This window comes from Gallinula chloropus, assembly GCF_964237585.1.
Source record: "Gallinula chloropus genome assembly, chromosome: Z".
In the NCBI taxonomy this organism is placed as follows: Eukaryota; Metazoa; Chordata; class Aves; order Gruiformes; family Rallidae; genus Gallinula; species Gallinula chloropus.
This window is the reverse complement of record NC_140089.1, coordinates 88,917,240-88,944,712: the sequence shown is the minus strand read 5'-3', so window position 1 is coordinate 88,944,712 and position 27,473 is coordinate 88,917,240. Positions and strand designations below refer to the sequence as shown.

At 50.7% G+C, this 27,473-nt stretch overlaps 1 protein-coding gene across 1 annotated transcript in view; it reads right to left on the bottom strand.

Moving 5' to 3' along the window:
* DCC (DCC netrin 1 receptor) overlaps positions 1 to 27,473 on the bottom strand; it is a gene marked incomplete at both ends in the record, with an annotated part of 309,485 nt that overhangs the window by 80,615 nt on the left and 201,397 nt on the right. Inside the window, 5 exons of the mRNA XM_084278967.1 lie at positions 3,195 to 3,244; positions 8,245 to 8,383; positions 8,622 to 8,770; positions 13,090 to 13,244; positions 15,111 to 15,267. Of these exons, the coding sequence (XP_084135093.1) occupies positions 3,195 to 3,244; positions 8,245 to 8,383; positions 8,622 to 8,770; positions 13,090 to 13,244; positions 15,111 to 15,267 (650 nt within the window). The remainder of the gene's footprint in view (positions 1 to 3,194; positions 3,245 to 8,244; positions 8,384 to 8,621; positions 8,771 to 13,089; positions 13,245 to 15,110; positions 15,268 to 27,473) is intronic.

Genomic DNA, 27,473 nt, shown 5'->3' with positions numbered 1-27,473 from the left:
TGCTCAGGAACTTGGACCAGATGATGGTTGTGGGTCTGTTTCTATTTTGATTCTATTATAATTTCAATTCTACTTGATTTCTATTTTGATTTTAATCCTAATTCTGTTTTTTTCTACTTCTATTTCTAGATTTTGATGTCTTTCTTCTAATTCTGTTACATTCACAGAATCACAAGGTTGGAAAAGACCTTGAAGATCAGCAAGTCCAACCAATCCCATCCTGTGCTAACCCAGATCCCTGAGCACCTCATCTCCCCTCTGTTCAACACCCCCAGGGGTGGGGACTCAGCCCCCTCCCTGGGCAGCCTGTGTCACAGCCCCACAACTCTGCCAGGGAAGAACTTTGCCCTCCCAGCTGAGCTGCCCCTGCCCTGGGGCAGCTTGAGGTCCCCTTGTCCCATCTCCTGTCCCCTGGCTGCAGAGACCATCGCCCACCTCTCTGCACCCTCCTGGCAGGGCAGGGGAGGTGGGGAGAAGGGCTCCCCTCAGCCTCCTCTGCTCCAGCCTCAACACCCCCAGCTCCCTCAGCTGCTCCTCAGAGGATTCACCCTCCAGCCCCTCCCCCAGCCTGGTTGCCCTTCTCTGCACTCACTCCAGGACCTCAATGTCCTTCTGATGCTGAGGAGCCCAGAACTGGACCCAGCACTCGAGGTGCAGCCTCACCAGTGCCCAATCCCACCCCAGCCCTACTGGCCACACTGGGTCTGCCACAAGCCAGGATGCCCTTGGCCTTCTTGGCCTCCTGATACTGAATTCCTTCTCTCAGCTGCTTCCACGTTGTGTTTCCCAGTCCAATCTCTGTCACACTCCTCACCATTATCAATTCTGATCAGACCAAGGTCTCCAGTCACCAAAACCCCATCAATATTAAGCAATAATCATGCTAATAATAATTCATATCAAGCCTCTTCCATTTGCTGGGCCATCTCCATTATGTTATTCAATTAACACATCTGCCACCACCAAAGAAAAATGAGATAAAAGAAGAAATCTTATTAAACCAGAGATAAAAATTTAAACAATTGCCAAGAGCAGCATTTGGGGGTCTCCCATGTTCTGTTTAAATCCAGACAGGAACTGATGAGGTTTCTTTGGGTATTTGATTTGATTTCATTCTTCTAAGTGTTTAATTCCATTAATGGGATTATAAAATAGGACTGTAGGAATACAATAGGTTGGGGTATTGTCTCTTCCAAACCAGACCATTGGTGGTTGTCTTGTCCTTGAAGGTGTTCAAGGCCAGGTTGGACAAGGGGGATGGAGTGAAGCTGGAGGAGAGAAGGGTGAGATGAGATATTAGGGGGATGTTCTTTGCAGAGAGAGTGGGGAGAGGCTGGAACAGGCTGCTCAGAGAGGTGGTAGGTAGGAGGAGCAACCCCACACCACCTCAGGGAGTGTTTTACCCACCAGCTTGTTTTCTAGTTTTATTTTAAGAGCTTGAAATGGAAATGATCCCAGCAAAAGGTCACCAAAACGTGATCAGCTGCTCTGTGACATTTTCCCAGGAGAATAAGCAAGACAAAAGTAAACATGAAAGGTTGGAACAAGATGTGCCAAGACACCCATGCCCTTTGGGCACTAAGTGGAAGAGGAATTTGAAAGCAACTTGGGTGTATTAAAAGAAAGGTAAATAAATCAGAACGTGCTTGATGAGAATGAGAAGTGCAAGAGAAAGATCAAACTGACAGGTATTTGATGTTCCCAGCACAACAGGGATTAGAAAAATACTCCTTAATCTTTAGACTTTCACTCCTTATTAGCTGTGCAAAATGGAAACCCCTAAAGACCTGAGGGGACATCCTGCCTTCATGCTATGGAAGTGTCAGGTGTTGCACTTGGGCTGGAGGAATCCCAGCCTCAGATCCAGGCTGGGAGAGGAGCTCCTGGAGAGCAGGAGAAGGACCTGGGGGTGATGGGGGAGGAGGAACTTCCCCTGAGGCAGCTGGGAAGGGTGATGGGATCCTGGGCTCCAGCAGCAGAGGGGTGGCAGCAGGGACAGGGAGGGGATTGTCCCTCTCTGCTCTGCCCTCCTGAGGCCCCAGCTGGAGTCCTGTGGCCAGAGCTGGGGCCCAACACAAGGAAGATGTGGGGCTGGTGGAGAGGGGTCAGAGGAGCCCTGGGGATGCTCAGAGGGCTGGAGCAGCTCCTCTATGGAGAGAGGCTGAGGGAGCTGGGCTGGGGCAGCCTGGAGAAGAGAAGGCTGTGGGGGGACCTCACTGCAGCCTCCCAGTCCCTGAAGGGAGCAGAGGAACAGGAGGGGAATCAGCTTGTTAAAGGGCAGAGACTGGCAGGACAAGGGGGCTGGAGTGAAGCTGGAGGAGGGAAGGGGGAGATGAGATCTTAGGGGGAAGTTCTGAGGGGCTGGAAGGAGCTGCCCAGAGAGGGGGTGGGTGCCCCATCCCTGGGGGTGTTGAAAACCAGTTTGGATGTGGTCCTGGGCAACCTTGTGTAGCTCCAGGCCTGGAGGTTGGTGTCCCTGCCTGTGGCAGGGGGGTTGGAGCTCTGTGACCCTTGGGGTCCCTTCCAGGGCTGGGGGGGGGTGTCTTTCCTGCTCTGAAGTGTGAGTTTTCCCACATCTGAAATGAGTTCTAGAATAAAAAGCTGCTGTGCTTGTAGGAAATGGCAGGAATGAATGAGAAGGCATATTCAGAATAGATTCAGAAATAGCACTCAAGGAGCAGGAAGTCTAATTAACACCTATTAACTACAATATTGTGCTTGGAAATAATATCAACCTGCTTCATCATGGATCCATTAGGAGGAAAATAGTGGATTGAAGAGGAAAAAAAACCCTTTCAGAAGAAAATAATGGTTGGAATAAACAAGACTACAACAGATCTACCTGCACAGGGTGCATATAATGAACCATTTCTTTCCCACACCTCCTTTTTCCCCCAGGAACACATCCTGCTTCTCATTATTCCCTGGGATTGTTCCATTTAATCAAAGCTCAGTTAAGTTTATTGCAGATGTTCATCTGCAATCAGGGAGCAGTTGCTGCTCGTTTCCCTGAAGCTGAAGTGATGCCACCTTTGGTTGAAACCCCTTGGGAGGATTAAAAAAAAATCAGTGCTAAAATATTTGGAGAGGGTTTCTGGTCTTATTTTAACAGGGTCATTTGGAGATGTGATGTGGGAGCTACACAAAGTAGGAATTAACTACAGAAATACTCATGAGGTAGGTGGTGGACTTACCCTGGAGTTAACCACTTCCAAGGAGACATTCTGAGGCATTGCACTGGGCACTGGAAAGGGGGAAAAAGAAGGCAAAAATTCTATTAGAAATATTATCTTTAATGTTTAAATTCAGTTTACACCAGGTAGTTCTCTTCTACACCTAGTTTATAATCCCATCACAGCCACGCAGCTAATCCAGGTGGTTCTTCAGAGGGTCCCCTAGGGAGAGGGGGGGAAAAAAAACCCCAACCCCATCTGTTCATTTCTTCCCATTTTTTGATAGACCTATTAGGAAACCCTTTAAAAAGCCAGTCAGCAGGCTCCCTGTGGTGAGAAGTCAGTTATTTCTTATCAACTTGGTCAGCTCTAAACAAGGACGTGCTGCAATTTCTCTGCCTTTTATGCCTTCAAGTGCATTTCACACCACCTCTCCCATACAGAGTGGGGTATTCCTCTCTCAGCTACAAGGCTGCTTTGAAGAGAATGAAAAGAAATATAGGGAGGATTTTAAAAAAGGAATGGTTTGCATTAAGGGTCTGCTTGGCATTCTATAATCTAGACCTCATTCTACCACTAAACTTCATTTATTAATTCTGATAAATGGATTTTTCACCCTTAAATAGGACTGGGAGCTGTTAGACACAGCCTTACAAAGATGCTGTGGCACCCACCACTTTAAATCAACCAAATGCTACTGACTCAAGGGGGTTTATTCCCTTCTTAAAAGTTCCTTTGTTCATTTATCCCATCCATTTGCTCAGCTCACCCAGCCCTGGGAAGGATCAGGCTCCACAGCGCGGATGCCAGTGAATACTCAAGATGTATTAACAACTACTCACTTACAACTACCTGCTTATTTTCCTCTGTGTCTCTCCATATATATTTCCAATATGCTTGTGCAACCACAGCTCAAATATATTTATCTATTTATATATATATATTCCTCTAGCTGCTGGCAAATTCAACCACCAAGGAGCCAAGAGCTTTCAGAAGTTGTTTGTACTTGGTGATGCATCAACTTCTTGATGAGGGAATAGCATCCACCCATGAGCTAAAGCTGGGAGGAGTGGCTGACATGCCAGAACACTGTGCTGATCTAAGAAACTTCCCTGGTGTAATCCAGGATCCTGGAAAGTCATAGAAAAGATCATTTCCCTGGATGATTTGACGCTGGACTCTGTTGACTCACGTCTAACGGTCAATAAACAAATCCCCAAAGGGCAGCACTTTGTAGCAGCCTCAGTGGCTGCTGCTGTTTAAGGATTTAAGTCAGGGAGAGCTAAGGCTAATAAGAAAAAGAGTGGTTTAAATAAAGGTGACAAAAGACAACAAGTAAGTAGAGTTAAAAGAGGAGGGTCCCGCTGGCAGGGAAGTCGCAGAGTAAATTCCTTGCCCTCTGTTAGGGCTTGTGTAGATGATAACAAGGCAAAAAAGGATGAAAAAATGGAATCTGAATCAAAATAATCTGTGAATTCAGCTTGTTTGGAGGCAGAGGTACAGGAAGGCAAGGAACAAGGCACACAGAAAGTTGTCTGAGGATCTCAAGTCACAGAGATTCGCTTGTCGGAAAAGATCCAGGGTAAACTACAGCCTGAGTGAGCTGGGAGCTCCTGGAAAGGGCATCCCCTCACTGCTGCCACAGAGACAGAGGCCTCTGCTCATGCTCCCCTCATAGAATCACACACTGGGTTTGGGTTGGAAGGGACCCCAAGGGTCCCAGAGCTCCAACTCCAGGGTCACCAACCTCCAGGCCTGGAGCTACACAAGGTTGCCCAGGGCCACATCCAAACTGGTTTTCAACACCCCCAAGGATGGGGCACCCACCCCCTCTCTGGGCAGCCCCTTCCAGCCCCTCAGAACTTCCCCCTAATCTCTCATCTCCCCCTTCCCTCCTCCAGCTTCACTCCAGCCCCCTTGTCCTGCCAGTCTCTGCCCTTGAACAAGCTGATTCCCCTCCTGTTCCTCTGCTCCCTTCAGGCTGCAGTGAGGTCCCCCCACAGCCTTCTCTTCTCCAGGCTGCCCCAGCCCAGCTGCCTCAGCCTCTCTCCATAGGGGAGCTGCTCCAGCCCTCTGAGCATCCCCGGGGCTCCTCTGACCCCTCTCCACCAGCCCCACATCTCCCTTGTGTTGGGCCCCAGCTCTGGGCACAGGACTCCAGCTGGGGCCTCAAGGAGTCTCTCATTCTGAAAACAAAACACTGGAGGAGAAAACTCTCAGATGGGAAACTGTCTCTTTGATGTACTTGGTGTTGTAAGGAAAAAGATCTCTGCTTTCTCAATCCTGATTCCTCTCTGTGGACGGTGAAATCTCAGCACCATGTTTAGCCTGAAACCTTTTTCTTCTCATTATTTCCCCAACCAGACAAACTTCTCCTCATTTTCCTTCATTGCTTTGATCTTTTCCCCTTATTTCTTTGCCTTTCTATTATGTTGATTATTTCTCTTTGGGAACATGTGTCTTATCTCATGATCCAGAGCTGGGTGGAGTGGGTGACACACAGGACACTGTGCTGCTTGTTCAGGGAGACCTGGCCAGGCTGGAGAGCTGGGCAGGGAGAAACCAGGTGAGGTTCAAGACAAGCAAGTGGAGAGTCTGGCACCTGGGAAGGAATAACTGCTGGGATCAGGACAGGCTGGGGGTGACCTGCTGGAGAGGAGCTCTGAGGAGAAGGACCTGGGGGTGCTGGTGGGTGACAGGGTGCCCATGAGCCAGCAGTGTGTCCTACCTGGAGTGTTGTGGCCAGTTCTGGGCTCCCTGGGATCAACCAGCCAGGGATCTCCTGGAGAGAGTCCAGAGGAGGGACAGAGATGCTGAAGGGCCTGGAGCATCTCCCCTGGGAGGAAAGGCTGAGGGACCTGGGGCTGTTCAGAAGCCTGAGAGGGGATCTGATCACTGGGGATCAAGAGCTGAAGGGTGGGACACAGGGGGCCATGGGCAGCCTCTGCTCAGTGGCTGTGGGGACAGGACAAGGGGTGATGGGCTCAAGTTGGAGCACAGGGAGTTCCCCCCCAGTGTGGGGAAGAACTTCTTCCCAGTGAGGGTGAGGGAGCCCCGGGCCAGGCTGCCCAGGGGGTGTGGAGTCTCCTTCTCTGGAGAGATTCCAGCCCCATCTGGATGTCTCCCTGTGTGCCCTGTCCTAGGGACCCTGCTTGGGCAGGGGGTTGGACTTAATGATCTCTGGAGGTCCCTTCCAACCCCTCTGATTCTATGATCCCCCCTCACTCCCTGTTCAGCTGAGATGTTTTACATCAGCATCAGTCTCAGAATTAATACCTTGGGATATAAAACAATCAGAGAGCTCCTCCAGTAAACCCAGAGCCTGTGAGATGACAATTATTTCCCCCCCCCCCTTGGCGTTGGTATCTGGAGCAGATACACAAATTGGATGCACCTGGTTAAAATTTGGGGTTTGTTTATTATTCACAGCTTAATTAGACCATGAGAAATTAGAGCTCAAGTCATTTTACCTCACATTAACGATGCAATAAGAGAGACAGATGCAGCCAGGGATAACTCAGCCCCTTTGTCTGAGGACAGGGTGACTCAGTGGCAGGAGAAGCATCGAATATACCACAGGAAGCTTGGACCAGGGATTTGCTTGTGTCAGACCCAGTGTGGCCAGTAGGGCTGGGGAGGGGATTGTGCCCCTGGACTGGGCACTGGGGAGGCTGCAGCTGGAGTGCTGGGTCCAGTTCTGGGCTCCTCAGCATCAGAAGGACATTGAGGTCCTGGAGTGAGTGCAGAGAAGGGCAACCAGGCTGGGGAAGGGGCTGGAGCCAGGCCCTTCTCAGTGACAGGACAAGGGGCAGGGGGTGTATCTGGAGCAAGAGGAAGCTCCATGTGAACATAAGGAGGAACTTCCTCCCTGTGAGGGTGACAGAGCCCTGGGACAGGCTGCCCAGAGAGGTTGTGGAGTCTCCTTCTCTGGAGACATCCAAACCCCACCTAGATGTGATCCTGTGGGATTTAGTCTGGGTGCTCCTGCTCCAGACTAAAACCCACAGGAAAAATTAGGTAAATGTAAAGGGATAACTCTCCATCCCTCTTCTCCATTCATGCTTTTCACTCTAGCATCATCTACAGCACAAAAAGGAAGCCTGGTGACATCTTTAAGCCACTGAGATGTCTCTGCCTGTGGTTACATGATGTGTTGGGCACTGTTTCTGAACATGTCCATTAGCACATGTCATCTGAGAGGAGAAAAGCCCCACAAGTTGAAGCTCATGACAACATATTTCTTGCCTACTCCCTGTTGCTATCAGAAGGAGAATGAACTGTTGATAAATCCCACTTTGAAAGCTTGGTTGAACCCTCTTAGATCATCTTTAAACACAATGATGGTCTGGAAAGAGCCTGTCAAGCTGTGGGCCTCAGCCAAGACCTGGCCTGAAGCATCTCCAGACCATCTGTGGTCCAGCTTCTGCTTTACCAACTTCACTGATAGAATTTCTCCTCTAATTTTTGATGTTTTTTATACTTTTGTAGCCCAAATGACTCCAATGAAGTTCTCCTTGGTTTAGTCAAGTGTAGGGATCAGGCTCAGTGACTTCAAGGAGTGAGGTGGACCTAAGTTTTGAGGTGCAGACACAGAACTAAGTGAGAACTAGAATTCAATTGCTCAACTGGATGAGGCACAGGAGCACAGCACAAGCTGGGAGAAGGATGCTGGTGTGGCCACCACCAGGAGTGGAGGTGGAAGCCTTGGCTCATTTGCTACCCCTGTGTTAGAAGCAGGAGGGAAACCCAACCCCAGGTGGTTGGCTCTTCAAGTGCAGCCATAAGATGGTGAAGAGCTGAAAGGATACTCCTAAGAGGCCATAAAGAAGGAGGTGGCTTATCCTGAGCACTAGACATCAAACTAATGATGGACCCAATTCACCTTGGAGGTGAAAACCAGCTCAGAGGGTGCTGGCAGGTCCTGGACACCTGATTTCTGTCCTAAACACTCAAGAAACTCCTCACTTCATTGCCACCTCTCCCAAAACATCAGGGGAGAAGGAAAACCTGGAGGATTACAACCCATAGAGACACAACCATCCCACCCTGTGGTCCTTGTGTCCCTACTCACCATCTGACAGCGTGGTGACAGTCACATCCTCGGTGGAGACGCCGGGGCCATAGCGGTTGTAGGCGAGGAAGCGCAGGGTGTACTGGGTGAACTTCTTCAGCCCTTCCAGCCTGTAGGAAAGCCCATCCACCTCCACGTTCTAGGAGACAGAGATGATCAAGCAAGGGGTGGAAATGTGACAACCAGCACCATGGATTATTCCTGGGTGATGATCTTGCTTGATTTACCCCTTTCATCACTGGTGTGGGCAACATTTACCTCACCTGGAGGGTGTCATCCCTAAAACCACCCACTTTGGACTTCTCAAGACCTTCAGCTGGCTCCACTGAATGTCTCCTTCTTGCAGAAGGAGCAGAACCTCTCTGGTCATCTCTCACCTGCTCTCTTCCAGTTGCTGTCTCTGTACAGAAGAGCCGGTAGCCTTGAACGGGGCCGTTTGCGTAGGCAGGAGGATCCCAGGAGACCAGAATGGAGGTGGGTGAGGTAGACACAGCTCGTAGGTTCTCCACTGGCCCAGGAACTTGCACTGCATAGGAAGAAAAGAGAGAGGCTGAAGACCTTGGTCCCATATTATGGGCTGGTGAACCCATGGAAGATACACCCTGGAGAAACTCTGGTGGAAATTGAAACTCATGAAGCAATGAAAAAGGTTCTTCCACTGAGGTTCCACCTCTGTGCCCTTGGCTCAGGGCATGGACTTCACCTTGAAATTCAATTTCTAGGCAGTAATTAGCACAAACACCTAATTCATTAATAAGTTCAGTGCCTTAAGACAAGCAATCTGTTCACTGTAGGTCCTGGTGATGTTGTCCAACCATCTGGTTGGCCTGGACACCTCTCACTACAACAGGTTGCCCAAAGTCCCATCTAACCTGACCATGAACACCTCCAGGGATGGGGATTCCACAACCTCTCTGGCTAGTAAGTCTGGGGAGGGGATTGTGCCCCTGGACTGGGCACTGGTGAGGCTGCAGCTGGAGTGCTGGGTCCAGTTCTGGGCTCCTCAGCATCAGAAGGACATTGAGGTCCTGGAGTGAGTGCAGAGAAGGGCAACCAGGCTGGGGAAGGGGCTGGAGGGTGAATCCTCTGAGGAGCAGCTGATGGAGCTGGGGGTGTTGAGCCTGGAGAAGAGGAGGCTGAGGGGAGCCCTTCTCCCCACCTCCCCTGCCCTGCCAGGAGGGTGGTTGAGTCCCCACCCCTGGGTGTGTTAAACAGAGGGGAGATGAGGTGCTCAGGGATCTGGGTTTGTAGAAGACAGGAATGGTTGGACTGGATGATCTCAAAGGTCTTTTCCAATCTTGTGACTCTGGGAGATCATTCAGACTGTGCAATTCCACTTCCCTTCACACAGGTTCACCCTGGTGGGTGAAGAACAACACAACTCCTCCACCAACTAATCCCTTACAATGGTTGTGGAAACAATCCCAGGTCACCTTTTGTTCTACAGACTTTAACTGCTCCAATTTCCTCCTGAATACAAATCATCAGCTGCTTTCTGCTGTCACCTCCACGTGTATGAAGACAAAAGAGCTTCAAAAAAGCCTCATAAACTCCTAGGACTCCCAGTAGCATCAAAAAAACCCTGTTCCTCACATGTGTCTCACCTGTGAGGAACCCCAGTAGTTGGAGATGTGTCTATCTATAGCTCACTGGCACCTTTCAGCTCCAACTCAAGCGAAATTGGAGGGTGAGAAAAGAAGGAGAACATGATAATTGGGATAAAAACCTGAAGGTCAAGCAGAAGGTTATTGCTGAAGAGCTTCACCACCAAATAAACCCATTTTCTTCTCAATTGGGACGTGCTGTGGCATGAAGCAAACTCACAAGCTATTGGGCAACCAGCAGATAGCAGAATTCCAGGTCTTTGGAGAGGTTCTCCCCAAAATTACATCCCCATTATGAGGTGTTCCTGCACTAACAGCTCTCTCTTGTCCATCTGTAAGCACGTGGTGAGTGGTGGTAGGTGAGGAACACCTCACTTGGCATCTGTCCTGAGCCTGTGTCGTCAGCACCCCATGGAAGGACCCACACTGGGTGTGGAGCTGATGCCCCATGGGAAAGAGCTCACAGAAGTCCATGGAGGGACTGTCTCCCATGGGTGGGACCCCACGGTGCAGCAGGGGAAGGGGGTGAGGAATGAGCCTCCCACCAAGCTAAGGAGTAGAACATCTTGTGAGGAACTGACCCAACCCCCTATTCCCTCAATCCCTGCCTCTCCCTGTGCCACAGTAGGGGGAAGAAGGGAGAGAAATCATGGATAAAGTTGAGTCTGGGAAGGTCCTTTAAGATCTGGTTGTTCTCCTCATTATCTGACTCTGGCCATGGTCAGCCTGTTCTGCCCATGATGCTGATTGTGGAAAGATCTCTCCCCACCCTTATCTCCACTCCTGAGCCTCTCAGCATCTATTTTCTCCCCTGCCCAGCTGAAAAGGGTTGTGACAGAGCATCTTGGGTGAACATCTCCCCTCCAGCCATGGCCAAACCCCTTCACCCTCCACCCCTCCTTCTCCTGTGGGACACGGATGGTAGAGTTGGCCATCAGAAGACACAAAGAGCCTTTGATCTCAAGTCACTTCAGGGTTAGATCCAGTGGAAATACACTGAAAGCAGCTTTATTTCCCTTCCCCAGCTTTCCTTTTCATTCCCTCCCAACGTTTCCAGCAGGAGCAGCTCTAACATGCTTAAGGTCTCCGTGTTTTCCGCCGCGCACACAAAGCATTTCATAATCTCTCCCTGATCCCTTCTGTCAAATAATCATCTCCTGAAAAATTGGCATTAAGCTTGCAATCTTCTCCTAAAATTCTCTTTTCTTCTAAAAAGCAGACAGAGCCCTAAGAACCTCTTTACATCCCATTAAAACAAGACATTGAAATCCTATTGCTGCTACAAGCGGTCTTTTCCAGCTCCCCCCAGGCTTTCTGATGAAGAAAGGAGAACAGAAGGAGGGCAGGAGGAGGACTGATGGGTCTTCTTTTACTACTGGATCCACAGAATCATAGGAAGGTCTGAGTTGGAAGGGACCCCAAGGGTCACAGAGCTCCAACCCCCCTGCCACAGGTAGAGCACCAACCTCCAGGCCTGGAGCTACAAAAGGTTGACCAGGGACCCATCCAACCTGGCCTTGAACACCCCCAGGGATGGGGCACCCACCCCCTCTCTGGGCAGCCCCTTCCAGCCCCTCAGAACTTCCCCCCTAAGATCTCATCTCCCCCTTCCCTCCTCCAGCTTCACTCCAGCCCCTTTGTCCTGCCAGTCTCTGCCCTTTAACAAGCTGATCCCCCTCCTGTTCCTGGGGTCCCTTCAGGGACTGGGAGGCTGCAGTGAGGTCCCCCCACAGCCTTCTCTTCTCCAGGCTGCCCCAGCCCAGCTCCCTCAGCCTCTCTCCATAGGGGAGCTGCTCCAGCCCTCTGAGCATCCCCGGGGCTCCTCTGACCCCTCTCCACCAGCCCCACATCTTCCTTGTGTTGGGCCCCAGCTCTGGGCACAGGACTCCAGCTGGGGCCTCAGGAGGGCAGAGCAGAGAGGGACAATCCCCTCCCTGTCCCTGCTGCCACCCCTCTGCTGATGGAGCCCAGGATCCCATCACCCTTCCCAGCTGCCTCAGGGGAAGTTCCTCCTCCCCCATCACCCCCAGGTCCTTCTCTTGCTCTCCAGGAGCTCCTCTCCCAGTCTATATAGCTGGGATTCCTCCAACCTGACACTTGGCAGTGTTGAACCACATCAGGTTCACCCAGTGCCACCTTTCCAGCCTGTGAAGATCCCTCTGGGTGGCCTCCTCTCCTTCTGTTGTCTCAACCACACCACTCAGCTTGGTGTCATCCACAGGTGGGGACACTAATACTCCCCTACCTCATTAGCACCTAGTAATTAATTAGTCCTCATTAAACCCTTAAAGATGCTTGGGTAGAGCCATCAGTGCTCACTACATTGATGGGATGATATCAGTATCAATCCTCCTTGGGAGAAGAGATGAGGTTCTTTCAAGCTGCTTTTAACAACATCTTGAGGAGCCAAAAATAATACCCCACAAAGTCTCCACGTGGGGCATGAAAGGATTAGACATGGCTTAAGTAGGCAGGGATTTAAATCCCTGCTTCTCTCAATCCAGCCCATATAGTCTGGATGATTATTTTAAAGAAGGTGGAATTTGTTCTCTTGATCTTTTAAACTGATTATTTGAGGAAATGGATTCACTGAGCCAACAGACCGGGTTGGATGAGACCTCCAGAGGTCATTGAGTCCAACCCCCACCCCTGCCAAAGCAGGGTCCCTAGGACAGGGCACACAGGGAGACATCCAGATGGGGCTGGAATCTCTCCAGAGAAGGAGACTCCACACCCCCTGGGCAGCCTGGCCCAGGGCTCCCTCACCCTCACTGGGAAGAAGTTCTTCCCCACATTGTGGGGGAACTCCCTGGGCTCCAACTTGAGCCCATCACCCCTTGTCCTGTCCCCACAGCCACTGAGCAGAGGCTGCCCATGTCCCCCTGTGTCCCACCCTTCAGCTCTTGATCCCCATTGATCAGATCCCCTCTCAGGCTTCTGAACAGCCCCAGGTCCCTCAGCCTTTCCTCCCAGGGGAGATGCTCCAGATCTTTAATCATCTCCAGAGCCTCCTCTGGACTCTCTCCAGGAAATCCCTGGCTCTTTTATCCCACAACACTCCAGGTGGGGCCTGACCAGGTCATAGTCAGGAGGAGGACCACCTCCTTTACCTCTTCTAAGCTCCATTTGATGCCCCTCAAGCTGCATTTTCCACCCTTATGGTTCTGTGACATCCTACAGCCCCACAACCACCTGCACCCAAGACACCTCCCCCACCCTCCAGCCCCCTCAGAACACTCACACTCTGGCTGTGTGGCGACTTTGATGGGCTGGGAGCTTTCTCCTGGTCCCCATTCGTTGTATGCCACCACTCTGAAGGTGTAGGTCTCCTCAGGCTTCAGGTTGCCCACGGTCAGTTGAAGTGTCCCAGACTGAGATGTGTTGACTGCTCGTTCCCTTCAAGAAAAAGAAGGAGGAGAAAACCATCTACAACCAGTTTGCAAACTCATTTGGATCTCCAAGGGTTAGTTAGTGGAGCTGGTAGCTTGCAAGGTGGGACTACTCATCAAACTTCAGCCCATCAAGACCCATCTGGAGGTCTACCTGTGTGGTATGTCCTAAGGAACCTGCTTTGGAAGGGGGGGGTTGGACTTGATGAGCTCTTGAGGTCACTTCCAACCTCTATGATTGTTTGAATCTGTGAAAGTTCTGGAGAAGCCTTCTCCTAACACAGAAAGATGATGGGACACCACCTCATCTAGTTGCTGGGAAACTGGTGTGTGGTGGGGCAGCAGGTAATTCTCCTCCCAAAGAGGAACAAGCCTGCTTGGTGTCCAGCATCTAATTAGCTTCATGAAATGCCACCACTCACTGCTGCTTCCACCACCTAAGTTTCTACTTCCACCCAACTTGGCCAAATAGTTTGTTGGCCAAAGTCAAGGCAAAATGAAGAGTTTGCTACTCCTCCATCAGCTGTACTGAGTCCTGGAGTAACTGGTGAGGGATGATCTCCAGAGTAAAGACACTGGGAGGTGGCAGCTCCTGGCCAGGGAGACACATGGGACATCATCACCATGGTTTCACCAGGACATGAGCTGCAGAATCTTTCCTGGCACCAGAAGCCACCAGAGATAAAGAGGTATCTGGATCCTGGGGGTCAAGTGAAGTTCTGCCTAGCTGTGACCTGGAGTCATCAACCTCTAAAGAGGAAAGTGGGGGTTAAATTGGGTGAAATCACCACCACTTCATGGACAACCAGTAGAATTCCTTGTGGAACTCATTTAGGAAGGGTGGTGTCCCTCCCTCTCCTCTGTAAGCTCCTAGAGATGTGGCTTAACAAGAACTGTCCCCCCCTCTTTCTTCTCTACCCTCCTCTTTCCTCACCATAAAACCTCAGCCCTACAAGACACCACCCAGCAGGCTCCAAGTGGCTTGTGCCAAGGACTTAATGGCTATGAAAGGAGCCACCATGAAGACAGGAAGAGGGCATCACAAAAGGGAGCATCCTGGGCTCCATCAGCAGAGGGGTGGCAGCAGGGACAGGGAGGGGATTGTCCCTCTCTGCTCTGCCCTCCTGAGGCCCCAGCTGGAGTCCTGTGCCCAGAGCTGGGGCCCAACACAAGGAAGATGTGGGGCTGGTGGAGAGGGGTCAGAGGAGCCCCGGGGATGCTCAGAGGGCTGGAGCAGCTCCCCTATGGAGAGAGGCTGAGGGAGCTGGGCTGGGGCAGCCTGGAGAAGAGAAGGCTGTGGGGGGACCTCACTGCAGCCTCCCAGTCCCTGAAGGGACCCCAGGAACAGGAGGGGAATCAGCTTGTTAAAGGGCAGAGACTGGCAGGACAAGGGGCTGGAGTGAAGCTGGAGGAGGGAAGGGGGAGATGAGATCTTAGGGGGAAGTTCTGAGGGGCTGGAAGGGGCTGCCCAGAAAAGGGGTGGGTGCCCCATCCCTGGGGGTGTTCAAGGCCAGGTTGGATGGGTCCCTGGGCAACCTTGTGTAGCTCCAGGCCCGGAGGTTGGTGTTCTACCTGTGGCAGGGGGGTTGGAGCTCTGTGATCCTTGGGGTCCCTCCCAACCCACACCACTCTGGGATCCTATGATTTATGTTAGGTGGTCAAGCAGCAGCTGGAGGACATTAGCTGATCCTTCATACCATGACCACAAGCAGTGTTGTATCACTGTTGACATGATGTCTCTAAAGACATCTGGCAAGGAGAAGGACTTGTAGCTTCACCACTGAGAGAACAACACCCAGTGGAGAACCATAAAGACCTGAAGCCCAGTTTTCCCCACATCCAGAGGAGACCCATGGTCTGTTGACCCCCCTACCTGTTGACACCATCCCTGGAGAAGAAGACTGTGTATGTCTGGATGCTTCCTCTGGCTTCTGCAGGTGGGCGCCAGCTGAGACGGACGAAGCGACTGGAGACCAAAACAGGGACCACATCTCGGGGGGCAGAGGGAAGGACACTGGAACTTGGGACAGCTGGAGGGGAAGGAGAGGAATCAGTCAGAGAGGTTGGTGGGAAAGAGGTGTCAGGGTAGGTGGGAGGTGCCACCGTGGTCACAGCTTGAGGAGTTAAGGGATGAAAGGGGATGGAAGGTGACGTGGAGTAAAGTGTGAGTAAAATGACAGGGGAAGGAGGAGAGAAGAAAAGAAACCCAAAGGTGAAGTCACACCTAAAAAAAGACACCAGTGTCTACATCAAACAGCAACAGACTCATTAAGGTTGGAAAAGGTCTCCAAGATCATCTAGTCCAAACATCCACCACCTCTAGTCCTCACTAAACCATCTCCCTAAGGAGCTCATCCAACCTCTACTTGAACACCCTGAGGGATGGTGACTCCACCAACCCCTTCCAATTCCCAACCACTCCTTTGGAGAAGAAACTTCTCCTCATTTCTAACCTGAACCTCCCCTGGAGCAACTTGGCAACCATTCCCTCTTGTCCTATCAGTAGTGAGAAGAAGCTGAGCTCCAGCTTTCAGGGAGTTGGAGAGGGCAATAAGGTCTCCCCTCAGCCTCTTCTTCTGGTTAAACAGGCCCAGTTCTCCCAGACTTGTGTTCCAGTCCCTTCCCCAGCTTTGCTGCCCTTCTCTGGCTCCACTCCAGGACCTCAATGTCCTTCTTGGAGTGAGGGGCCCAGAACTGGACCCACTATTTGAGGTGCAGCCTCCCCAGAGCTGCATCCAGGGGGATGAGCACCCCCATGGTCCTGATGGCCATGCTAGTCCTGATCCAAGCCAGGATGCTGTTGGCCTTCTTGGCTGTTGGCTCATGGTCAGCTAAGTGTCAACCAACATCCCAAGATCCTTTTCCCCAAACATCTACCATTGCCTAGGGTTGTTATGACCAAAGTGGGCAGCAGGTGACAGGAGGGGATCCTCCCCCTCTGCTCTGCCCTGCTCAGGCCCCACCTGGAGTCTTGTGGGCTCCCTGGGCTCAACCAGCCAGGGATCTCCTGGAGAGAGTCCAGAGGAGGCTGTGGAGATGATGAAAGACCTGGAGCCATCAGCACAAGAAGGATATGGACTTCTTGAGGTGATTCCAGAGGAGGCCACAAGGATTATCCAAGGGCTGGAGCACCTCTCCTACAAAGCCAGGCTGAGAGAGTTGGGCTTGTTCAGCTCTGGGTGTGACCTCAAAGTCCTGAAGGACCTCCAAGAAAGCTGGGAAGGCCTGTTTGGAAGAGCATGGAGTGATAGGATGAGGGGTGATGGTGTTAAACTAGAGCAGGGCAGGTTTAGATGAGACCTTAGGAAGAAATTCTTCCCTCTGAGGGTGGTGAGACACAGGCACAGGTTGCCCAGAGAGGTTTTGGAAGCTCCATCCCTGGAGATATAAAGATGAGGGGCTCTGAGTGACTTGATCTAGTGAAGATATCCCTGCTCACTGCAGGGGATTGGATGAGATGACCTTTCAAGGTCCCTCCTAACCTAACCCAGCCTGTGAGTCGATGATTCTATGAAAATAATAACAAGAAAACACCCCCAGGTGAAAAGCAGCTACATGAGGACTGATGTTCTTCTCCACCAAGGATGTGTTTTCCTCTGCCTCCCAGTAAACTCCATGGAGTTATCACTGAGAAAAGCCATTCCCTTTGTTCCCCCAGTGAATAGCAACCAGAGAGAGTACAATGGTACCACATCAAGAGCCATCTAAACCCTCAATTATCTCAGCAAGGAAGGCTTGAAAAATCCTTCAATCTTTCATAGGACTTCACAAGATCATGGCAGTGTCTTCAGCAATGCCTGACAGGCTCTGATTTTAGCTTGATGGGGTTGAGATGAACTCCTCCCCAAGTGCATCTTGCTCTGGCAGCGTGAATTAATCATCTGGGCTTGTATGAAGTGAACAGCAGTAGGACTCAATCCTACTTGGGATGAGTTGGGGGGAAGTGGGCAGCTTCTTTTCAATGGGCTGGGGGACAGGACAAAGGGGGATGGCTTCAAATTGGAGCCCAGGGAGTTCCCCACCAATGTGGGGAAGAACTTCTTCCCAGTGAGGATGAGGGAACCCTGGGCCAGGCTGCCCAGGGGGTGTGGAGTCTCCTTCTCTGGAGAGATTCCAGCCCCATCTGGACACCAACCTGTGGAATATGAACCTGCTTTGGCAGGGGGTTGGACCCAGTGATGTCTGGAGGTCCTTTCCAACCCCTACTTGTGATCCTCACATTTACAAATCATTTCCCCCCAAAAAAATATAGAAATATACCTAATGTGGGTCTTCAGGACCAACCCCTTGTCAGCTTTTAGTTCTAAAATAGTTATAAAACACCTGCAAGATCAACTATTCACAGGGTTTTAAAACAATTAAGGGGAAAACTTGCTTTCCTCCAGCCTTTCAGAACATCCTGCCTCTTCCCCTCTCACATCACATGTGCCATCCCCTCCCTGCATAGGTTTATTTTACATATCTAGATCTAGTTTTAACATGTCTCTAGGTAAAGTGCACAGAGGTAGAGAGGAGATGCTCATTAACAGCACCACGGTGGTTTTAGGGATGAGCAGAAGTTTCTGTGGGATAGAGAAGAGATGAATCAATGAGGAATAAAAAAGGGAAATTAAAAGATTACCCTCATTTTTCAGGGGGATACACTAATACAGAGCTTGGGCTACGTCAAAGAACTCCCTGTATCTCACAGAAAGGGAGATTTATCATGATATTATCTATTTATAACTTCACCTAAGTGAAGCCTGTTCAAAAAAATACCACTTCTTTATGCTTTGAGACTGGTTAAAATAAGAACATCTACTAGAGGCTATTTCTGCTTTTTCAAATCCTGCCAATTAAAGTTTGTTGATAAGGTTTGAAACACGTTTTTTTCCACATTTGCCAACTTGAACTGACTAAATATCCCATCCAGCCTGTGATGGTGGGGTTGTTTGACCCTGGCTGGAGGGCAGATGCCCACCAAAGCTGCTCTGTCACTGCCCTTTTCAGCTGGACAGGGGAGAAAATAGATACTGAGAGGTTCAGGAGTGGAGATAAGGACAGGAAAAGATCGTTCTGGAAGCAGCAGCATGGGAAGAATGGACTCAACAAGGAATAAAAAGGAAAGAAAACTGTCTACACCACACATACCCAGTGAAACCAGAGCCAGGGAGTGAGAAGTAAAACCAGATCTTAAAACCAGCCTCCCTCACCCCTCTTTTCACAGAATCCCAAGGTTGGAAAAGACCTTTAAAGATCATCAAGTCCAACCAATCCCATCCTAAGCTAAACCAGATCCCTGAGCACCTCATCTCCCCCCAACCAGGGGTGGGGACTCACCCCCCTCCCTGGGCAGCCTGTTCCAGGCCCTGACAACTCTCAGACTTCACTTTAATCACTATTTCTCTCCTTTTTTTCTCCTCAGGTGTCACAGAGGGAGACAGGGATGGGGCTTTCAGTCAGTTCCTCACAAGTTATTTGCCACCTTAGTAGGGTTGGTGGAAGGGAGCAGGCATTCCTCACACCCTTCTCCTGCTCCAGCATGGGGTCCCACCCACAGCAGACAGTCCTCCATGAACTCCTTTCCCACAGGGCTTCAGCATTTCCCCAGCTGCCCCAGTGTGGGTCCTTCCATGGGGTGTAGACCCTCAAACTGCTCCAGCCTGGTTCCCTACAGTCATAATTCTCCCCCAGCACCCCTGCTCCACTTTGGGGCCTCCCTCACCCGCCATGGGGCCTGCAGGGCCTGCCAGGAGTTTGCTGCAGTGTGGGTCAAAGTGTTTTCTAAATGTCTCCCCCTATTCCAGCATGGGGGCCTCTCCACAGGCTGGAGATGGGCTTTCTGATGCCTGTCACCTTCCATTTTTGCCTCAGGGGGACAACCTGCTTCACCATGGCCTTTCCCACTGGCCGCGAGGGTGTCTCTGTCTCTCCAACACCTCCTCCCCGCTTCTCCACTACCCTTAGTGCCTTCTCACACCCTTTTCTGGGGGAAAAAACAGCTGTTTGTGTGGTTTTTTTAATCCTAACTGCAATTCTCAGAGGTGCTGTGACCGTTGCTGATGGGCTTGGCCTTGGGCAGGGGTGGATCCGGCCTTGAGCCTGGCTGGTGTTTGCTCTGGGGCCTACACAAAGCTTCTCGCTGCTTCTTGCTGTAACCACCCCTCAAACTCCCTTTCTCCACCAGAACCCAACCCCACAAACCCACAAGAAATGCTAATTTGACATCTAAAGTCATCAAATGAAATGTTTTCCACTCAAGGCCCTACCTCAAAATATTTTAGGCCTTCTACCAGCAAGTTCAATTCCTTGATTTGAATATTGATTTACTTGAATAGTGCTTTTTCCCCCCATGTATTTCAGTTTTAAAGGCCTCCTGAACATTGCACTGACTGGATTTGAACATAAAAAGGGACATTCAGGGTTTAAGAAGTTAAGCATTTAATTTCAGAAAGAAAAAAAAAACCCCAGCCCAACCCCCTCAAGATGCTTTTATTCAAGTTAATATATAAACCTCGTGGATTAATTCAACTCTCTCCCTCCCCCCAGCTCAATATTTTCCCCTGGCTTTAGCCCTTTAAATCAGTTATTTGCAGAGCATGAATTTCAAGTGTGACATAAGAAGAAGAATCTGCTCTCAGCACCAAATCCTCAGAGTTAAAAAGGAAACAAAAAAAACAATTGACATGAAATTTGAATTCCCAAAATAACATCCAATAAGCATTTCTTGTCTGCTTGGTGCTCACTACAGCCACAGCCAGGTCAGTACATTTCCATGTTCAAAGAATTTAGCCTTTTTTTTATATATATATATAACTTATTACCTTTTCAATCCATCTTACACCTTCTGGAGAGCAAACTGTGAAAGTTATAAGTGTGAAAGTTGAAAGTGGGAAAAAAAAACCCCCACCCTACCTCACCCTTCACTGATGGAGTAGCTGTAACTTGCACCTGAAAAAAAAAAATGAGGGGATCTAGTAAAAATAGCTTTAAAAACAAGATTTGCCACAGGTAGAACTTGGGAAAGAACCATTCCTGTTGTATTTTATGGAATTCTTTTTTGTTTTCTGCCATTAAATTGCAGAACTTGAGGTTTGACAACTATTCCCAGGGTTCATTTTCAATAGTGAACTGAAAAAAACCATTCATTATGACTTGTATTAAATCTTAAAAATGAGATTAAAACAGAAAAATCCTTTAATTTATGCTGCTTTTTAAAAAAATAATAATTAATTTTTAAATAGATTTTAAAAATAAATAATTGAAGTAGGAAAAACCACTATTCATGTAAATCAGAGAAAGAGAACTGCTCTGAACAAAAGAAGAGGTGGAGGTGCAGAGCCTGAGTTGCCTAAATTTATCTTGCTGCAACTATGAACTTGCAATTATGTTAACTTCATCACCCATCACTAATTGTGTCTAATTTCCCAGGCCACGTTGAGATTTGCAGGTGAGAGGAGGTATGTTTTTATAGAGAGGTGCTTTGAAATGGGATAATTTGGAGTATTTCTCAAGAGGATTAAGGGAATCCAGGATTTACACATCCCAACTTGCTCGTGGTTGGAAGCAGGATCATGGGTGTAACCTCTGGAGTGAGGAAAAGAGCCAAGGATGGAGCTAAAGAAGTGTTTTCACACAGTGCCTATCAGAGAATCATAGAAAGGGCTGGGTGGGAGGGGAACCCAAGGATCACAGAGCTCCAACCCCCCTGCTCAGTGTCATCTCCAAACCCACTGAGGGAACATCCCATCCCTTCAACCAAGTGATTGATAAAGACATTGAACAGCTCTGGTCCCAGGACTGAGCCCTGGGGGGCACCACTTGTGACTGGAGGAACTTGTGACATCCCTCAGAAGGCCACCAGAAGTCCATCAAGGGGTCCAAATGTCCAACGTGGCCACAGGTGGCTGTTCCATGGGTAGGTGCTGGGTGTTTTGGGGTGATTTAAAGACCAAGGACAAGGGGCTAGAGTTTCAATTGCCATCTCATCCCACTGTTGAAAAGGAGAAGGGCAGAAGAAGGGGGACAACAAGCTGATCATGAACAGTGGGAAAGAGTTGACCCTTCCATCCTCTTCTCCTCCAAGCAGCTGCTGCACTGCATCCTCATGGTCTCCTGCTGGGTTTTGAAGACCCCAGGTGATGCCAACTTTTATGGTGGCAGTTTAACACCGTTGGTAGTTGACCATGAAATGTTTTCCAAATCCCTTGGCTGCTTTCAAAGCTTTTTTTATTTCTAGATCTTTCCAGGGGGTAGTAGCTGTTGTTTGATGGGTTGGAGACGACTCGCTAGATTAACTGACCAACTTCTCCTCAGGGAGCATTTGGAGATGATTGAATTTCTTGCAATCAACAGCCCATTGCCCCTCAAACTCCCCCCTCCCAGCCTTCCCCAACCTTCATTTATCTTGAGGACTAATTGGTGATGACAGATGTCACCTGAGTGGTGACACCAGTCCCTTGTCTTCACACTCCATGGGAGGGGGAGAGCAGGAGCTCTTCTCCAAACACAAGACCTGATCAGGTGTGGGTTTGCCTAATTTATTTTCATTTCTATTAATTTTTAATTCATTTATTTGAATAACCAGATAGAAGATCCCTTCACCGTGGCACCGTAGGGTGGAGGGTGCTGCACATGGGACACAACAACCCTGTGTAGTCCTAACAGGCTTGGGGAAGAGTAGCTGGAAACCTGCCTGACAGACAAAGACCTGGTGGTGTTGGGTGACCCCAGAGTGACCATGAGTGTGGCCAAGAAGGCCAAGGGCATCCTGGCTTGTGACAGACCCAGTGTGGCCAGTAGGTCTGGGGAGGGGATTGTGCCCCTGGACTGGGCACTGGTGAGGCTGCAGCTGGAGTGCTGGGTCCAGTTCTGGGCTCCTCAGCATCAGAAGGACATTGAGGTCCTGGAGTGAGTCCAGAGAAGGGCAACTAGACCTAAAAGAATGAAGAGCCTCCAATCTACAAGAAACCTATTAGAAAACTGAAGGTCAGATCATGCTGCCACGATGGGTGGTGGGAGGGGAAACCTCACTGGAGAGTTCCCCCCCAATCTGGGGAAGAACTTCTTCCCAGGGAGGGTGAGGGAGCCCTGGGCCAGGCTGCCCAGGGGGTGTGGAGTCTCCTTCTCTGGAGAGATTCCAGCCCCATCTGGATGTCTCCCTGTGTGCCCTGTCCTAGGGACCCTGCTTGGGCAGGGGGTTGGACCTGATGAGCTCTGGAGGTCCCTTCCCACCCCTCCAGCTCTGTCACTCTGTGATTGTTGGTGTTTTTCCACATTACCCCCAGAAATCTTTAGTAGCCTGATCAAGTTTGGACTCTGTAGCTCCTTTATATAATAAACCAGCTTCAAAATCATCATTCCTACCCCTCCATCCTTGAAGAAAATACTTCTCCCATTAGATCCCCCATCTCCTTTTCCCACAACACCAGTGAGTTGCTCTCCACTGAAAAATTACCAACTAATAGGTGAGGAAAAGGTTGGAAATTACAGGTGATTGAAGAGAGAATTGGAACAGCAGAAAGCCAGGGATTTTGAAGATGCTCCCCTAACTACCTCTATTATGTGTAATTCTTCTTTACATCACTGGTAAAGTAGATAATGTTAATAGGAAACTATTAGTAGGTGCTACATGGTGCTAGAAACACTGGTGGTGTTGTCTCAGAGTAACTGGGGCGTGGGGAGGTTGGTTAATGTATCAATTGGTTCTGGGGGGTTCTGGTTTTTATCTGTAAATTCAATATTATTGGGGGAAAAACTCAACCCAAACTCTTTAGAGGGGGGAAGAGAGTCACAGAGTCATCAGGGTTGGAAGGGACCTCCAGAGCTTATCAGGTCCCACCCCCTGCCCAAGCAGGGTCCCTAGGACAGGTCCCACAGGGAGACATCCAGATGGGGCTGGAATCTCTCCAGAGAAGGAGACTCCACACCCCCTGGGCAGCCTGGCCCAGGGCTCCCTCACCCTCACTTCTTTGACATTATGGTGGGAAGAAGTGATGATCTGCCTGAGGGTGGGGAGGCTCTTCAGAGGGATCTGGCCAGGCTGGACCCATGGGCTGAGCCCAAGGGGATGAGGTTGAACAAGGCCAAGGGCAGAGTGCTGCACATGGGACACAACAACCCCCAGCAGCTCCAGGCTGGGGGAGACTGGCTGGAGAGCTGTCAGGCAGAGAGGGACCTGGGGGTGCTGGGTGACCCCAGACTGACCATGAGTGTGGCCAAGAAGGCCAATGGCATCCTGGCTTGTGGCAGACCCAGTGTGGCCAGTAGGGCTGGGGTGGGATTGGGCACTGGTGAGGCTGCAGCTGGAGTGCTGGGTCCAGTTCTGGGCTCCTCAGCATCAGAAGGACATTGAGGTCCTGGAGTGAGTGCAGAGAAGGGCAACCAGGCTGGGGAAGGGGCTGGAGGGTGAATCCTCTGAGGAGCAGCTGAGGGAGCTGGGGGTGTTGAGCCTGGAGCAGAGGAGGCTGAGGGGAGCCCTTCTCCCCACCTGCCCTGCCCTGCCAGGAGGGTGCAGAGAGGTGGGCGATGGTCTCTGCAGCCAGGGGCCAGGAGAAGGGACAAGGGGCAATGGGCTCAAGCTGCCCCAGGGCAGGGGCAGCTCAGCTGGGAGGGCAAAGTTCTTCCCTGGCAGAGTTGTGGGGCTGTGGCACAGGCTGCCCAGGGAAGGGGGCTGAGTCCCCACCCCTGTTTGGGGGGAGATGAGGTGCTCAGGGATCTGGTTCAGCACAGGATGGGATTGGTTGGACTTGAGGATCTTTCAAGGTCTTTTCCAACCTTGTGACTCTGTGAAAGTCAAGGGCAAACTCCTCATTGAAAGGTTCAAAGGAATCCCATCTAAATCCAGCAAGAATTCAGAATGACAGGGAACTATTTGATGTTGGGAGGGATGAAGTGTGATCTCCTTACTCGTGTGGAATTGTTCTGCTGCTGCCAAGGCTTTGATAGCAACTGGGCTCTCCACTCTCCCTGTTATTATTCAGAGCCAGGCAGAAGTGGTTTTTTCCTGTCTTGAGAAGATATTTGAGATAAAAGAGACACAGAGAGAGAGAAGGTTCTGAATTTGGATGAGCCCAAGACCTTTAGAATCCTTTGTTTCAAGGAGAAAGGGAGAGGGAGTTGCTGCTCAGAGTTGGGGGAGGATCCCTTGTCAGAACAAGCCTCCAGGTCCATGGTGTCCACCAAGGTGGAAGTCCAATCCTACTAATGGATTGGAGAAGTGGTTTCTTCTCCATGTGGAGATGGCCCCAGCTAGTTCTGGCAAGGTTATGAAGACCTTGTGTTGTAGGTTCTGGAAAGGAACAGCTGGCTCCAAACAGACTTGCAAATGGACTTGGGTGTCTTGATTCTTTCACTGCAAGTTGTAGGAGGGCTTCTTTCCCTATGGAATTGTAGGGGTTGGAAGGGACATCAAGAGATCATCAGGTCCACCCCCCCCTGCCCAAGCAGGGTCCCTAGGACAGGGCACACAGGGAGACATCCAGATGGGGCTGGAATCTCTCCAGAGAAGGAGACTCCACATCCCCTGGGCAGCCTATCCTCATCCTCACTGGGAAGAAGTTCTTCCCCACATTGGGGGGGAACTCCCTGTGCTCCAACTTGAGCCCATCACCCCTTGTCCTGTCCCCACAGCCAATGAGAAGGGGCTGCCCATGTCCCCGTGTCCCACACTTGAGATCCTCCACTCATACCTCACCTCCACTCCAAGAATCCCATGGATTCCTATGTTGGAAAAGACCTTTAAGATCAAGTCCAACCATTCAGTAAGGACATTTTTGCTAATAACCCACCAATACATCCCAATACCCAACCAGTATGGCCCAATATCCCACCAATATGTCCCAATATCCCACCTATCTTTCCTGAAGTCCAACCCTTCCAGCAAACTCAACGTCTAACACACCATATCCAACCTAAACTTCTCCTGATGCAACTTCAGGCCGTTTCCCCTTGTCCTGTCACTGGCTCCCAGGGAGAAGAGACTGACCACCCCCAGGAGGTGGAGGCCCCATCCCTGGAGACATTCAAGGTCAGGCTTGGTGGGGCTCTGAGCAACTTGCTCTGGGGATGATGTCCCTTGGCCTTCAAAGGTCCCTTTCAACCTAATGCAGCCTGGGATTCTATGAAAATGGTTTGCTGGGACATTCAATGGTTGCTTCCTCAATGGAAGCTTCCTCAAGCTCCCTCCAGCTTCCTCAAGCTCCCTCCAGCTTCCTCAATGGAAGCTTCCTCAAGGTCCCTTAAGCTTCCTCCAGCTTCCTCCCGCGGCGGCTTGAGGTGAGCACCTTCCTACCTGCTACTGATTGCCTTTCAAGTCCTCCTTCTTCAAGGTCCCTCCAGCTTCCTCAAGCTCCCTGAAGCTTCCTCAAGCTCCCTCCAGCTTCCTCAACCTCCCTCAATCTCCCTCAAGCTTCCTCACGCTCCCTCAAGCTTCCTCCCACATCAGCTTGAGGTGAGCACCTTCCTACCTGCTGCTGATTGCCTTTCAAGTCCTCCTTCCTCAAGCTTCCTCAAGCTCCCTGAAGCTTCCTCAAGCTCCCTGAGGCTTCCTCAAGCTCCCTGAGGCTTCCTCAACCTCCCTCAAGCTTCCTCGTGCATTGGCTTGAGGCGAGCACCTTCCTGCCTGCTGCTGATTGCCTTTCAAGTCCTCCTTCCTCAAGCTTCCTCAAGCTTCCTGAAGCTTCCTCAAGCTTCCTCAAGCTTCCTCAACCTCCCTCAAGCTTCCTCAACCTCCCTCAACCTTCCTCCCACATCAGCTTGAGGCGAGCACCTTCCTACCTGCTCCTGATTGCCTTTCAAGTCCTCCTTCCTCAAGCTCCCTGAAGCTTCCTCAAGCTTCCTCAAGCTCCCTCAACCTCCCTCAAGGTCCCTCAAGCTTCCTCAACCTTCCTCAAGCTCCCTCCCACATCAGCTTGAGGCGAGCACCTTTCTACCTGCTGCTGATTGCCTTTCAAGTCCTCCTTCCTCAAGCTCCCTGAAGCTTCCTCAAGCTCCCCTCAAGCTTCCTTAATCTCCCTCCAGCTTCCTCCCGCAGTGGCTTGAGACGAGCACCTTCCTACCTGCTCCTGATTGCCTTTCAAGTCCTCCTTCCTCAAGCTCCCTGAAGCTTCCTCACACTCCCTCAAGCTTCCTCAACCTTCCTCAACCTCCCTCAAGCTTCTTCAAGCTTCCTCCCACATCAGCTTGAGGCGAGCACCTTTCTACCTACTACTGATTGCCTTTCAAGTCCTCCTTCTTCAAGGTCCCTCAAGCTTCCTCAAGGTCCCTCAAGCTTCCTCAAGCTTCCTCCACCTCCCTCAAGCTTCCTCAACCTCCCTCAAGCTTCCTCAAGCTTCCTCAACCTCCCTCAAGCTTCCTCGTGCATTAGCTTGAGGTGAGCACCTTCCTACCTACTGCTGATTGCCTTTCAAGTCCTCCTTCCCTCAAGGTCCCTGAAGCTTCCTCAAGGTCCCTGAAGCTTCCTCACACTCCCTCAAGCTTCCTCAACCTTCCTCAACCTCCCTCAAGCTTCTTCAAGCTTCCTCCCACATCAGCTTGAGGCGAGCACCTTCCTACCTGCTGCTGATTGCGTTTCAAGTCCTCCTTCCTCAAGCTTCCTCAAGCTTCCTCAAGCTCTCTGAAGATTCCTCAAGCTTCCTCACACTCCCTCAAGCTTCCTCAACCTTCCTCAACCTCCCTCAAGCTTCTTCAAGCTTCCTCCCACATCAGCTTGAGGCGAGCACCTTCCTACCTGCTGCTGATTGCGTTTCAAGTCCTCCTTCCTCAAGCTTCCTCAAGCTTCCTCAAGCTCTCTGAAGATTCCTCAAGCTTCCTCAAGCTCCCTCAAGCTCCCTCAAGCTTCCTCAAGCTCCCTCAACCTTCCTCCCACATCAGCTTGAGGCGAGCACCTTCCTACCTGCTGCTGATTGCCTTTCAAGTCCTCCTTCCTCCTCCCTCAAGCTTCCTCAAGCTCCCTGAAGCTTCCTCAAGCTCCCTGAGGCTTCCTCAACCTTCCTCGACCTCCCTCAAGCTTCCTCAACCTTCCTCCCACATCAGCTTGAGGCGAGCACCTTCCTACCTGCTGCTGATTGCCTTTCAAGTCCTCCTTCCTCAAGCTCCCTGAAGCTTCCTCAAGCTCCCCTCAAGCTTCCTTCATCTCCCTCCAGCTTCCTCCAGCTTCCTCCCACATCAGCTTGAGACGAGCCCCTTCCTTCCCTCTGCTCCTTTTTCTCCTCCTCCCAACCAGAGCTACTTCTCTCCTTACTTATTCTCTCCGGCT